The sequence below is a fragment of the Podarcis cretensis genome, assembly GCF_951804945.1.
Source record: "Podarcis cretensis genome assembly, chromosome: 10".
NCBI lineage: Eukaryota > Metazoa > Chordata > Lepidosauria > Squamata > Lacertidae > Podarcis > Podarcis cretensis.
Genome location: NC_137179.1, coordinates 75426040 through 75439288, shown reverse-complemented (window position 1 = coordinate 75439288; position 13249 = coordinate 75426040). Strand labels below are relative to the sequence as shown.

The 13249-nt window shown below is 44.1% G+C and overlaps 1 protein-coding gene across 3 annotated transcripts in view; it reads right to left on the bottom strand.

The window, feature by feature from the left end:
• DMTF1 (cyclin D binding myb like transcription factor 1) overlaps positions 1–12646 on the bottom strand; it is a 28565-nt gene extending 15919 nt beyond the window's left edge. The window contains exons 1-6 of one of the 3 annotated variants that reach the window (XM_079993666.1): positions 12511–12646; positions 5908–6024; positions 3660–3782; positions 3046–3140; positions 2425–2539; positions 1637–1713 (exon numbers count right to left, since the gene is read on the bottom strand). In XM_079993666.1, coding sequence (XP_079849792.1) covers positions 1637–1713; positions 2425–2539; positions 3046–3140; positions 3660–3782; positions 5908–6016 — 519 coding nt within the window. In that variant the 5' untranslated portion in view covers positions 6017–6024; positions 12511–12646. Of the gene's footprint in view, positions 1–1636; positions 1714–2424; positions 2540–3045; positions 3141–3659; positions 3783–5884; positions 6025–12510 lie in introns of all 3 variants that reach the window. The other 2 variants (XM_079993664.1, XM_079993665.1) reach the window with 2 other exon arrangements.
• Positions 12647–13249: the final 603 nt, after the last annotated feature.

Below are 13249 nucleotides of genomic sequence, written 5' to 3'. Positions count from 1 at the left end.
TGAGATGGGCGCACAACCCCAGAGTCTGTCAAGACTGGCCCGTACGGGCAGGGGTACCTTTACCTTACCTATTCAAAAAAATTAAATATGACTATAAATGCCCAGTTTCTATTCAAAATTTGGAAAACAAGTTACAATGCATTTAAATTGATATCAAATTTGGGAAGACATGAACTTTAAAAAAAAGTGATGCAGGAGATCCCAAGTGACTGGACTTGTTCTTTTTACGTTTTATAAACAAACGGACAGGACAGGAGAAAGGTTCTGTACCTGTGCTTCATGTTGGTTTTTGTTAACTTGCATATATATGGTCGTTTAAGGTTCTAAATGCCCATTTAATAAGATGCTCATATAACTAATATTATTTTTCAGTACCTGAGATCAGCAAAGTTAAATATATCAGACCAGTTTGCAAATCATGATAAGCCACAGTTAATGGCTTAACATGAACAAGGAGAACACTTGTCTACAGTTATTAACCATGGCTTACTTTAAGGTGCAAACTAGTGAAAGCCTAAGAAAGAAGTCTGTCTAAACTGGTCGTTAAACTAAGAAAACAGTAAGTAAGGGAAGTTGTTTGCAATGACTATCCCTAGATGTAAGGCTTGGAAATATTACAATACAGTGGCACCTTGGGTTAAGAACTTAATTCGTTCTGGAGGTCTGTTCTTAACCTGAAGCACCACTATAGCTAATGGGGCCTCCCGCTGCTGCTGCGCCGCTGCAGCACGATTTCTGTTCTCTTCCTGAAGCAAAGTTCTTAACCTGAGGTACTATTTCTGGGTTAGCGGAGTCTGTAACCTGAAGCGTGTGTAACCCGAGGTACCATTGTATCCTATCTTAGGATCTACTGGTTTATTACAACCAATAACCCCTTGAACAAACAGAGGACTCTACAGTCACCCATTTATTTATTTAAGATATTTATATACTGCTTGTCAAATGAACCTCACAAAAGGGGTTTACATAAAAACTTTAAAACAAGCCTAAGTTAAAAATGGTAAAAAAGCAAAGAGCTACAAGGTACCAAAATGTTTTTTGAAAGCTACACCTTCCCATTCCTCAAGGCATGATGGTTCTTGGGTAGACAAAACATCTTATCATGGTGAGATTGCAAATACTGATAAAGTGACACAAAGAAAACTGGCTGCATTCTATAAATTGTGGCAGATTGGAATAGAACGCTGTTTGGATCTCTGTGACAACACTGCAGAAAGTAATAAGAAAATGAAACAACGGAGGAATTTAAAAAGTTGCTTGGAAGAGAACTAAGACTGCTTAGAGAGTAGAGGCTGCTTGTAATTCTCCCTCCACATGTTCCTTCTTCTCCTATGGCTGACGATGACCAGCAATTTATTACAATGTTATGCTAAAGCTTTAAAAAGCCTTTTTGAAAAACTTAAATTCTGAGGCATAGTAGGCCTACTAAAAATATTGTCTATCAAAATAATTGTACATTTCTCCCTAACGTGTACTTTCAAAGGACTGAAATTATTCAAAGGCTGTTTGAGGAAGCTGTTAAAATATTAACATTAATAGCTTGTATCAAGATCCTGCGCAAGTGAAAGGCCCCTTAGCCAATGGCACTTTCCCCCTTCGGCTACTGAAACCAGTAGGTTAATTGAATGCAACAAACCTTTAAATAGCGTTCTATGTTGCTCATCAGAATGTCTATTTCTTCTTTCGACCACATTCCCTGCTTCCATTTATGACCTTAGAAAATGGAGAAGACACTATTTCGCAAATTGCACATCACTGGAAGTACTCAGCATTAGGAAGAACAGCTAGGTAAGCCAGTGAAGAAATCAGGAAGCAAATTTCCATTACTAGCCAAAGGGAAAAAATGCTAAACAGGGCAATAAATTAAACAGCATAACCTTCCCATCATTCTCCAAGCAGGTGCCATGTGGAACAGCATTACATCTGTAGTTCTGATTCCAACAAACACTTATCAACAGGCTTATCACATACACACACAACGTCTTCAGAAAAATAAATCCTATATGTAGAGAAAATGGAAGCTTCTAACATCAATGGATTGTGCCTAAAACTTGTAAATAAGAAGCCTCCAACATTGCCAAACAGCAGCAAAGGAGTAAAAAGGCTGAAACCAATGCAACAGAAGGTATAAAATTCCATTTGCTTACGCGAGTCAAATATAAATCAAATTTAGTATGTTTTCCCTGAATGATTATAACGAAGCATATGGCCATTCTGTATTAAAGCAATCCTACAAATTTTTTTGTGTTTTTGCCGTATATGATAAATGTTTGTGATGCCCAAGAGTACTTGAAATAAATAAATAAATAAATAGTCTAGTAGCACCTTAGAGACCAACTAAGTTTGTTCTGGGTAGGCACACGTCAACTGATGTCACATCAAAACGCAACAGGCATAGAGATAAACAGGAGAATGTGAATTTACCTTTGTTTGTTAATGAATCCTTATCCTCTTTGGTTGTAAACCAGGCCTGACTAACTGCTGACACTTCTTCATTGCCTAGAGAAGAGATTTCATCCAGTTGTTCATTCTGGAGAATCTGGGGAAGGTAAAATAAAAAAGGAGATCTCCAAATTAACATTTGCTCTCATGAAGTCCTTAAGAATCATGAATTAAGGATGATGCAGCCACCTCACAAGCACTTACATTCTGAATTATTTCACACTGAAATCCCCATGGATTATGTTGAATCAAACATGCAACCTTAAGCATTGCATTTATTCTGCCTTGTATGGGGAACCCTTGGCCCTCCTGATATTGTCGGACAACCACTCTCATCATCCCCAAGATTTAGGCCACGCTGGTTAGAGAGGAAGAAGATGGAACATGAAGTCTTAGGGTGGGATTCACTTGATGTGTTTCGCCCTGGGGAAGGACTTCTGCTGGCCCAGCATGGCCCCCTGAAATCGAAGAGCCCCCAAAACAGTGCATGGGGGAAGGAGAGGGGCAACTGTTCCAGCCGGCATTTTATAGTTTATCTTATTGCACACCACTTTAGTAGCAGCTGGCTGCTTATAAACCTGCAACCAAATAACGAAGCAGTACCTGGATCTGAGTCACAGTCCCTTCGTTGACCTCATTGTCAGCTACCTCAGTGGTAGCTGTCATAGTCACCTCAAAGCTCTGGTCACTTTCTGAAACTTAAGAATATGCAAAATGTAAAATTAGCACAGCACCTGCACCTCATTTGCAATCTATGGCATACGTTAAGGCTGTAATCCTGCGAGTAAGTCTCACACTGAATATTGTGCAATGTATTTCTGAGTAAGCATGCTTCTGCTTTTAAAAAATCTTATGTAGCAAGATCCTAATATCCCACCAAGACCAGAGGGTCTAATTTTTTCCTCTCCTACATGCAGGGTGAGGTCCGTGCTCCCTAAATGATCTCCCACTGGGGTCATGCCTCCTTGCCAGCTGCTCCTCAAACTACAAGACACTCATTTAATATCCTTGTGCAGCTCACAGAAAGAAGTCCAACCACAGACCATTTGTCATCACGCATGGGCATCACCCTCTTGCCTTCTTGCCACTTCAATGCCCTATCTGAAACTAAACCACCCCTCACCTGCAGAAGCAAGGCCCATATTCCTACAAGTCCTTTTCTGAACTGGACTCCGGATTGCATTCCTTCAGCCTTCCATTAGCAGTGACCGACTTACTTGGAACGGCAACAACAGAAATGCATGGAGTCGTGTCATCAAGACTCTGGTCATCTTCAGATGATAAGCAAAGCCTTTTATGTGGAGGTTCGACACTGTCTTCAGAGTCTACTTCATCTGCCTCTAAACACACACACAGAAAAAATGTTGTGAATGAAACTTAAAAGGAAAGCTTGCTGAGCACTTTCCCACTGCTTAAATGCTTTTTGCAAGTACGGTACCTTCTATATCAGCAATTCCCAACCTGTGGCTTGAAAAATATTCATAGTTTGTTATATATAAAATCGCTTGAGTAACTATGCTTTTAGAATAAATGTTTAAAGCTTCTGGAGCAGGTATCCTGCTGTTAGATGGTATTCTTACATACCTATGAACACAACTGTAAATAACTTTGTAAGTACTATAAATATTTCAATAAATTCCACATTAATAGAGGCATCAAGTACGGTATGTCTGCTTGGATGTCTCAAACAATGCTTCTAAAACAGGCACAAACCTGCAATTAAAATGCATAAAACCAATGGCTGCTAAACACGGAAGACCAAAATTCATGTGACAATAAATGGATGGATCACCAAAGTAAATGAATTTGAGCTAGTGGGTCTCCATACTAAAAAAAGATGAGAGCCACTGTTCTATATAGCAATGTGACTGAGACTCCTGTGGACAATACTTTAATCAACACTGTACACATCATTAAAATAATTATTTACAAATTTTAAACTCTGAATGAAAAGGGTATACCACTTAGCTGTTCTAAAGAAATAAGGAACAGTTTCTCCTCACTCCCCCGTGTACTGGTTTGTGGAACTCCAATGGATGTTACACATCACACTATGCACATTAGGTAAGTGAAACAATAAGTTGATATTTAAAAGAAACCCAAGTGGAAGCTTTGTTGAAAAGGCCATGCTATACAGTGGTACCTCAGATTTCGAACAGCTTAGTTCCTGAACAACTTGGAACTCGAATGCTGCTAAAGTCAGTGTTCCGGTTTGTGAACTTTGCTTCAGAAGCTGAATGTGCTCCTGAGCTTCTGTTTTCACTGTCGCGCTGATAATTTGCGCCCCCCCCTGCATTGTAATCAAAGCCTTCCATTTCCTATTGCAGTGTTCTGAGGTGATATTTGGAGCTTATATTTGGTGTTTTTGTTTTTGCTATTTTTTGCATTTTTGTGTGGCTTTTGCGTTTTTGTGACTGATTCTTCGTTTTATGATTGATTGATTGACTGTGTGACTGCGGAAATGGATAAAAGCCCCCCCCAAACAATGACTATCATCAGTGCTGGCTTGAAATTAATTTTAAAATTTTTTTATCATCTACAATACTGTCTTATTTATTGTATAGACAGTACATTGATTATTGCTTTCATTTTATGCACCAATGGTCTCATTAGATAGTAAAATTCATGTTAAATTGCTGTTATAGGGGTTGTTTTTAAAGGTCTGGAATGGATTCATCTGTTTTGCATTACTTTCTATGGGAAAGCATGCCCTGGTTTTGGAACACTTTGGTTTTGGAACAGACTTCTGGAACGGATTAAGTTTGAGAACCAAGGTACCAATGTACAGTGAAGAGTTTATCAGAATGAAAAGCTTGTGCAGAAATCTATATACATTTGGGTAATTTCCACAATACTTTGTTCATGAAACCCTTTGTATGCTAACTTCTTATCCAAGAAATCCAAGACCGATTCTAGCATAAATCCCCAGTTGAGGGGATCATGTGCCAGGCATTGCTCTGCACCTTCTGAGAAAACAACATACAAAACCCAGAAGCTGTACATTGCAAGGGCGCTTTCTTAGCAGACGGCAAGCTGTCTCTGAAGGAAGGACGGTAGCTCAGTGGAGCACACATGGTCCAAATGCGAATCCCTGACATCTACAGCTTTAAAGGATCAGGTGATGGAAAAGATCTCTGCACAGACTCTGGAGTCACTGCCAGTCAGAGAAGCCAAAACTTGGATAGACGAAGAAACAGTCTGACCTGGTATAAGGCAGCTTCCTAAAGGGAACCAGGGCTGATCTTTGCATCTAGAAGCTGCTGAAAAGCTTCCAAGGAACCCTCAGCAGTTTGAAAATCACTGTTGTAGAGCAAAAATCCCACAGGAAAATCTGCTCTACCTAAACTGCAGCACACAAATATCCAAAGGAAATATTAAACAGATCCCATCCTACTTTGTTTGTTGGTTAACTATAATTTGAAATAATATAGAGAAAGCATACAGTCAAATAACAGTTGTCTATACCATCCTGAGGGCAGTGAAGAATAAGGTTTCCTTCAGTGTCTTGGGTCAAAGTCACAGAATTCACGGTTTCTACTGTCACTGTGTCAGATTCTTCTTTAACTGTGCTCATACTCAAATCTGAATGAGAACAGATCACACATTAGTAATGTTTAAATGACCACACCTGTTTTGAGTCTGTAAGCTGTCTATTATCCCAGAATCAACATGATCTCATGTGCTGCTTAAATCCTGGGTACAGAAAACATGCCTGCCAGGTAGAACCACCACATTATAGCCAAGGCACAGACCTGGCTAAGAGAGCCACAACCACTACCATTGTGGTGGAGGACAACAAACTCAAAGCACGCATCCAGTAGCCTATCACAGCATTGGGCACATGGAACTCGTAGCTGGAAACACTTGTCATGTCTGGGTATGGCACAGAGATACGCCATGCTTACTCTCAATGCAGACCTAACTATGTCTGTGTAGAAGTATTCCCAGGTAAGTGGGGTTAGGATTGCAGCCCAAACCTCTAAAGGTCTTAACCACACAAAAGAGGAAGGAAAGGAAATGAGGCACAACAGAGAAAGAAACTCAGGACAAAGTACAAAGAGGCACATTTCTGGCCTAAAAAAGGAGGGCCCCCCCACTGCACAGTCTGATTAGACAAAGTCTCTTCTTATTTGCCATGGGCAACCAGGTGAGCAGCAGTGCTTAAACCTTGGAATGCTGAGTAGCACTTTCATGAACCATAAAAAACTACATCATACAGAATAGAAAGCAGGGTAGCTGTGTTCTCAAAACTCCTTTAGGAGTCCCACCCCAAGTCACACTTAGTTTTCTCCCAGGAACCAGGAGCTGCTGAATAGAGGGTACTTCAATATTGCAAATACATCTGACCACAAGTCTCATTTGGAAGGTGATTGAACACTAGTTAGTGCAACAGGACTGCTTGAGGTTTCCCGATTATATAATTGCAGAACACGAGAGATATGTTGCTGTCCTGGCAGCACACCTCCATTTCCTCGTATCCAGAAATGCAAGAAGGGCCTTTACTCTTGCCAGAAGTTTGGCTCTGCCCTCGCCGGTTCTGGAAGGATCTTGTGGGAAAGTCCTGTATGCTCAGAGACTGTGCCTGCCCATTAGGGGAAATAGGAAGCCCTGAACACTTATTTTTTAGATGTCCTTTTTACGATGAGGCACGTAGAGATACCATCGACCCCAATCTAGTGAGGCTTGCTGACCTTCCGGACAAGCCTAAACTAAATTTTCTCCTCTTAGGCAAAGATCAAAAAATGACCCAGATGGTCACGAGATTCTGCGCGCAGATTTGTAGGCATAGAACACCCCCTGGAACAAATAGATCGCTAGGAAAACTGCCATAGCTGGCCTCCTGGGCGTCCCAGAGGCAATCTGCATGTTAGTTTAACCTTAGGTCTTTTTGAGTTCATGCAACTATTTTAATTTTAATCTATAAGCTCTTATTGTATATTGTTTTAAATGTCTATTTCATTCTTGTGAAAGCAGTCTCAGTTGTGCTTCTTGAAGCAAGGGGACCTTGCGGGCTCTGCAAGATCTCTGTCCTTCACGACGTAGTGTGTTACCACTGTTTTGATGGTGACTATGGTCCCAGCTGCCCGGAGATCATTGACAATTTCCCCCCATATAGTTCTGGGCTGTTTCATCACTGCTTTCCTGATCATTGCAATTCCACAAGATGAGGTCTTGCATGGAGCTCCAGACCGAGGGAAGTTGACACTTATTTTGTGTTTCTTCCATTTGAGAATTATTGCACCAACTGTTGTCACCTTCTCACCATGCTGCTTGGAAATAGTCTTGTAGCCCAGACCAGCCTTGTGCAGGTCTACAATCTTGTCCCTGACATCCTTGGACAGCTCTTTGGGCTTGGTCATGGTGGCTACTTTAGAATCTGCTGGATTGATTGCTTCTGTTGACAGGTGTCTTTTGTACAGGTACTGTAACAAGCTGGGATTACAGACAAGACCTCTCCCTTACAGCAGGTGCTTCTAATCTCAGCTCATTACATACAGTGAAGATACCAGGTAGTCTGACATCTGGCTGGTTGATAGGGGATCAAATACTTATTTCACTCATTATAATGCACATCAATCTCTGACTTTTGTCTTCTGGGTTTCTGGGGGTCTTCCTGTTGTTATTCTGTCTCTCACAGCTACAATAAACCTACCATTGAAATTATGGACTGGTCATTTCTTCATCAGAGGGCAAACAGGCAAATTTAGCAGGGGATCAAATACTCCCCCCCCCCATTGTACTATTTACGGTTCTTTTTGAGTAACTATTCTGTCACAGGATATATAATGAGTGTCATTCATGTTTCACAAAATGCCACCCAGGGCTGACTCAGCAGCTGTCTGCAGAGCCAGGATTCCACCATGCTGGAAGCAGGTGAGTTCAAGATCTTAAGTCTTTCTCCCTGCATGAACGGAGGCTCTGATCTGGAATTCTCTGCAATATCGCAGGTTCTGGAGCTCACTAAACTTGTACAGGGATTCTTGCTTCTGTAGCAGGAATATTTTGACTTGTGCCTACTGTAATCATAGTTTTATTTATTTACTGTCAGGGCTTTTGCCAAAGCATGCAAAAGTATCCAGAATTTTAAGACAGCATAAACTAAAACTCTGTGAGAACTTTCAGCTATTTTCCCCCCCATTCATAGTATTTTTAGAATCACAATGCTCACTTTTACAGGAGTGCATTTTTCACTGAATTTGACTTTTAAAAATCCCATGTGCAAAGCAATATAAAAAAATGGAGGATAAAAGTTTCATAATAGAACCTTTTTATAGGGAGAATGAATTCCTTTAAAATATGGATAAGGGGCACGAGAGATTACAACGAGAAAGTAGTAACAAAGGCTTTTGAATGCACAGGCGTATTTGTGCAGAGTGTATTCTTATAGGGTGGCAGAGGATGGTTGTGGGTAACACATGTATAAATATAGTGCACTAGTGGGGACAGAATACTAGTTGGAATAATGAATTATTTTTTCAAAATGAATGAAGAATTAAAACAGAGGTTCCCCCCAGCCCTTAAGGGAGCAGTTTCTTATTCAGCGGTGCCCTTCGCCATAGCTAAAGCATTTAGGATCAACAATTCATGATCCTCTGCCTTAGGTATTCAACCGCATAATGCTTCAACTATGCAGCCATCACCATCATTGATAGCCTTATTCATTAATAATTATCTATGTTTATCTGCATTTGTCCTATTCAGCAAAGGTCCTTTCCAAAGTTAACTGGCAGTGTCCATTGCACTTTTCATTCATTTCTTCCTTAATTATCTCTTGAACAGCCTATCAGAACTCCATCAATGCCTGCTTCTATTAAGGACTTGCCTCCACTTTTTATAGCGGAACAGTTTTATTTTGCTATAAGATATAAAAAGAAATGCAATGAGCTAATAATTAAGTCTAAGGTGATCATGCAAATGGCAGAGCGGACTCTGGCCCATGAATGCTAATATCACAGTAAATGTCTTCAAAATGCAATGAGGCTCTTTGCCATTTGGGCTAATTGAAGACTTTACAAGTTCTGCACGAAGTGGTTACGTTTTGTGTAACACTTTTTGAGGAAACAGAAACAAATTGAAGGGATTCATCCTGGAAGGGGGCATACAAAGATGCTGAGGGTTTCTCTTTCTAAAGCACTAAGTGTGACCACAATAATACAATACAGCATGTAAGATTCTGTGTAGAAGAGAAGATTTTTAGAAACGTTATTTATTCATTCATCAGTAGGTGAATGCATAACAAGGCCGGCCGCTTCCCTCAGCATGCCGAATGGTCAGGGATGGTGGAAGCTTCAGTCCATCAATATTTGGAGGGCACCATATTAACTACTTCTGCTCCAGGGTGCAAAGCCAGTGACATGCTGTGCATTTTGGGTTGAGGTAACAGAAACAATTGATTTCAGGGTGTTGTATGTGAAGATCTCACTATTTACTTATTTTACATTACAATGTCTGTGTCACTTTTCAACCAGAGATGGACCTCTTACAAAATATAAATACAGTACAGACAAAATAGCATACCAATAAAAACCTAAGAGCCCTGTCTGAATCAGACCAAATGCCTGTCTAGGCCAGCATCCTGCTACCACATGCTTAAGGGAAGCCTGCAAGGAGGACCGAAGTGTGATAGCCCTGTATGGCCCATCTCCCAAAGGAGGGAACTCCAAAGACTGGGCACCACCAGCAAAGGACCGGTGGGCATTACCAGCATATCCACCAACATAGCTCAGGAAGAGACAGGATGCCAGGCAGAATCCCTCCTCATGGCCAACAACAATGCTAATGGGGGAGCAGAATCATATAGAAGCAAGGAAGCCTGGGCCCAAATAATTTAGGGCTTTAAAGATGGTAATGAACACCTTGAGCTGGGTTCAGAAATGGATCACGAGTCAGTGCAGATTGAACACAATTGAAATAAGTGCTCTGAATAATGACCGCCCCCCAGTAACCTGGCAGCAGTGTTCAGCATTAGCTGCAGTCTGAGAGCTCTTCAAAAGTAGCCTTTATACACAGCCCAGATGTGACCACAGCATGTGCAACAGTGGCTTGACCCACTGGCAAAGGCTGGTCCAGTTGCACTCCCCAACTGCCTGGTCCTTCGGAGGGAATGAAACCCCCACCCATAAGCATAAGGCAATTTGAAAACTGAACCTCGAGTAGATCATCCTCTAGGGTGCCACAGGACTTTGCTGTTATGGGCAAGGCACACAAAACTGAGATGGAAAGATACCATTAGTTTGGAAAACCAGCTTGACACTAGGGAGGGAGGAATGGAATGCTGGAGCATTAATATTTTCTGTAGGATGGGGTGCAGCTTGTGAGAAAAGTTGTTAATGGAGTGGGGGGAGGTGTTGCACTACATTCTGACAGCATTATGCAATACTTCAGGGGTGCAAAAGAAGAGGGCCGGGGGTGGGGGGATAAACTGGCAGCGCTACATTCTTTTTCTGTTCCAAGTTCTGTAGAGAACAGGAGGTGCCAGAACAAGTGGAGACAGTGTGAGTTTTGAAGCCGTGCAATGTTACATAATATGGAAATGCAGTGCATATGTGTAGGGGTGCAACAGGAGAAAGGAGTAAAGAATAACTAGCAGGATGATGTTCTGGCTACTTATGGGATAACAACCTTTTCTCCAAGCTCCTTTCACAGGGCAATGTAAGTTATCACTGTTTGTTATTATTATTTATATGGCGGGTGTTTTGGGTTTTGTTTTATAAATGAGATGATAGAGGATATATTGCTGTATTGTATGATCACCCCCCCCTTCTTTATGGTATTGTTATAAGTTTGTGAAGGGGGGGAAAGACTCCCCAAAATTTTGGGAACCAGTAAAGTTAGAATTTAAACAAGTCCCATGAATCTTCAGATACAGTAGGGATTCAATGGCTGACCATGGCAGCCATTAAGAAAATAAAGGCAGGGATATGCGCCCTTAGCAGGCTCTGTACCATGTAGCAGAGCAGTGGGCCCCCTCCTCCAGCTCTGTCAGTTAAGAGCTGTTTTTAGGATTGCAGTTTCCTTGATGTGAGCTTAAGAAAAAGGTGTCAGTCTGCAGGCAGTGAGCTGGGATAGAGGGCTATGGCTGATTTCTGTAGACTGTATGTCCAATGTTGTGTAGACTCAATGTCCAAATAAGAAGACTGTAGCCATGGGAGAAGCAAGAACTCTTTGAGAGCGTAATGCTGCAGGCCCCCGTCGTAGGCTCAGGCTGTATATATGTGTAAACCATCTATCAAATAAACACCACAGTCCCCTCACTGGCCTCAATGTCCAAATAAGAACCTTGGGTAAGCACCCCTGGACCTCCTGGAACCTCACAACCCTCAGAGATGGAGGGGGCGTGTAACACGGGTGTCAGAAGTGGGAACCTTCCTGTTACTTTTCTATAGGAGAGCTGTTAAATACACCCCTGGGTCAAATGTGTGCATTTCTCGGAGGGTGTCGTCTGCGGGGCACCTGGGCTCCCCATCTAATTTAGCATGTTAAAATACAAGTCGGGTGCCAGCCTGGTGCCTTTTGGGGTGGCAGGCTCAGGTGGTCGATACTGTGTAAATAAGCCATTTATCCTAAGGACCCCGTGGTCTCCAATGTGAGCAGAGGAAAGGACCCCAATCCTGGAATCTGCCGGTGCTGCGGAGCTTGGGGTGGCGCGTGAGAGAGAGGGGGGGGGATGCCTGGCACCCCTCCCTCCCCTGGGGCGGGAGCCTTGGGCAGCGCAAGCCCACCGGGGGCGAGGGGGAGACCCGCCACACGGAGCCCCCCGGGGGCAAGGAGACGCCGGCACGACTGTCGCTGCCGCCGCGGCCCCAAGGCTTCGGCTCGCTCGCAGCGCTGCTCAAGGGCGGAAGGAGAAGCCCAGGGGCCTCGCGGGGGCCCCAGGAGAGGACCGAGGCGCTTCCCGCGTGCCCCCACCCCCGAGACATCCCTCCCGCCCCTCCGAGGCGCCGCTTTTCGGGCGCAGCCAAGGCCCCTCCCCGCCCCCCCAACCGCCGCCTCCTCCGCTGGGCGCCCGCCCGGCCTGAGCCCGCCGGCCGCCTCTCCGCCCGCCCGCCCGCCTCGCGCCTCGCTTACTTCCTGTTTTGGGTCCGGGCACTTGAGAAACCAGGATGGAGGCGCCCAAGTACCAGGATGGAGGGAGAGAGAGGGAGAGAGCGAGTCCGCCCGCCCGCCCGCCTCGAGCGGACGCAGAAGGAGAAGCGGAGGAGGGGCCAAGTCGCGGGGGGGGGGAGAGGAAGCCGCCCGCGAAGTCCCGCCCACGGCTTCCGGCGCCACAAAAGTCGCCGAGCGGGGTCGGGAGACGCGCGAGGGGAAGCGCGCGAAATAGGTCCCGCGTCGCGCGCCTCCTCTCCGCCCGCCTCCGCCTCCGCCCCATTGGCCGCCTCGGCGCCCGTCGCTCTCCTCCCGTGGGGGAGGGGAAAGAGGCGCCGCTTCGCCCCTCGCAAAATGGCGCCTCCGCCGCCTCGGCTGTTCCCTCAGCGAAGCACAAGAGCAGCGGGGAATGGGCAATGGGAGAGGAGAAGCGGGGACTGGGCCTCCCCGGGATGTGGGGAGGAGGAGGAGGAGGAGGAGACGCGGGGATATAATAATCTTGTCCTGTTTTCTGCTGGGGCCGGAGGAGGGAGGCGCGGCGGCGGCGGCGGAGGAAGAAGAGCCTCTCCAGGGAGTTATTACGGATATGCTGTATAGCAAGTTCTCATATATATTAAAAATCGAGCGTCGTTCACAAAGCGATTTTAGCGTTTCTGTGAATGAGTATGAAATCATAGAACGTGACCAGACTTGACAGAGAATATCCCAAGTTTCCCTCGAC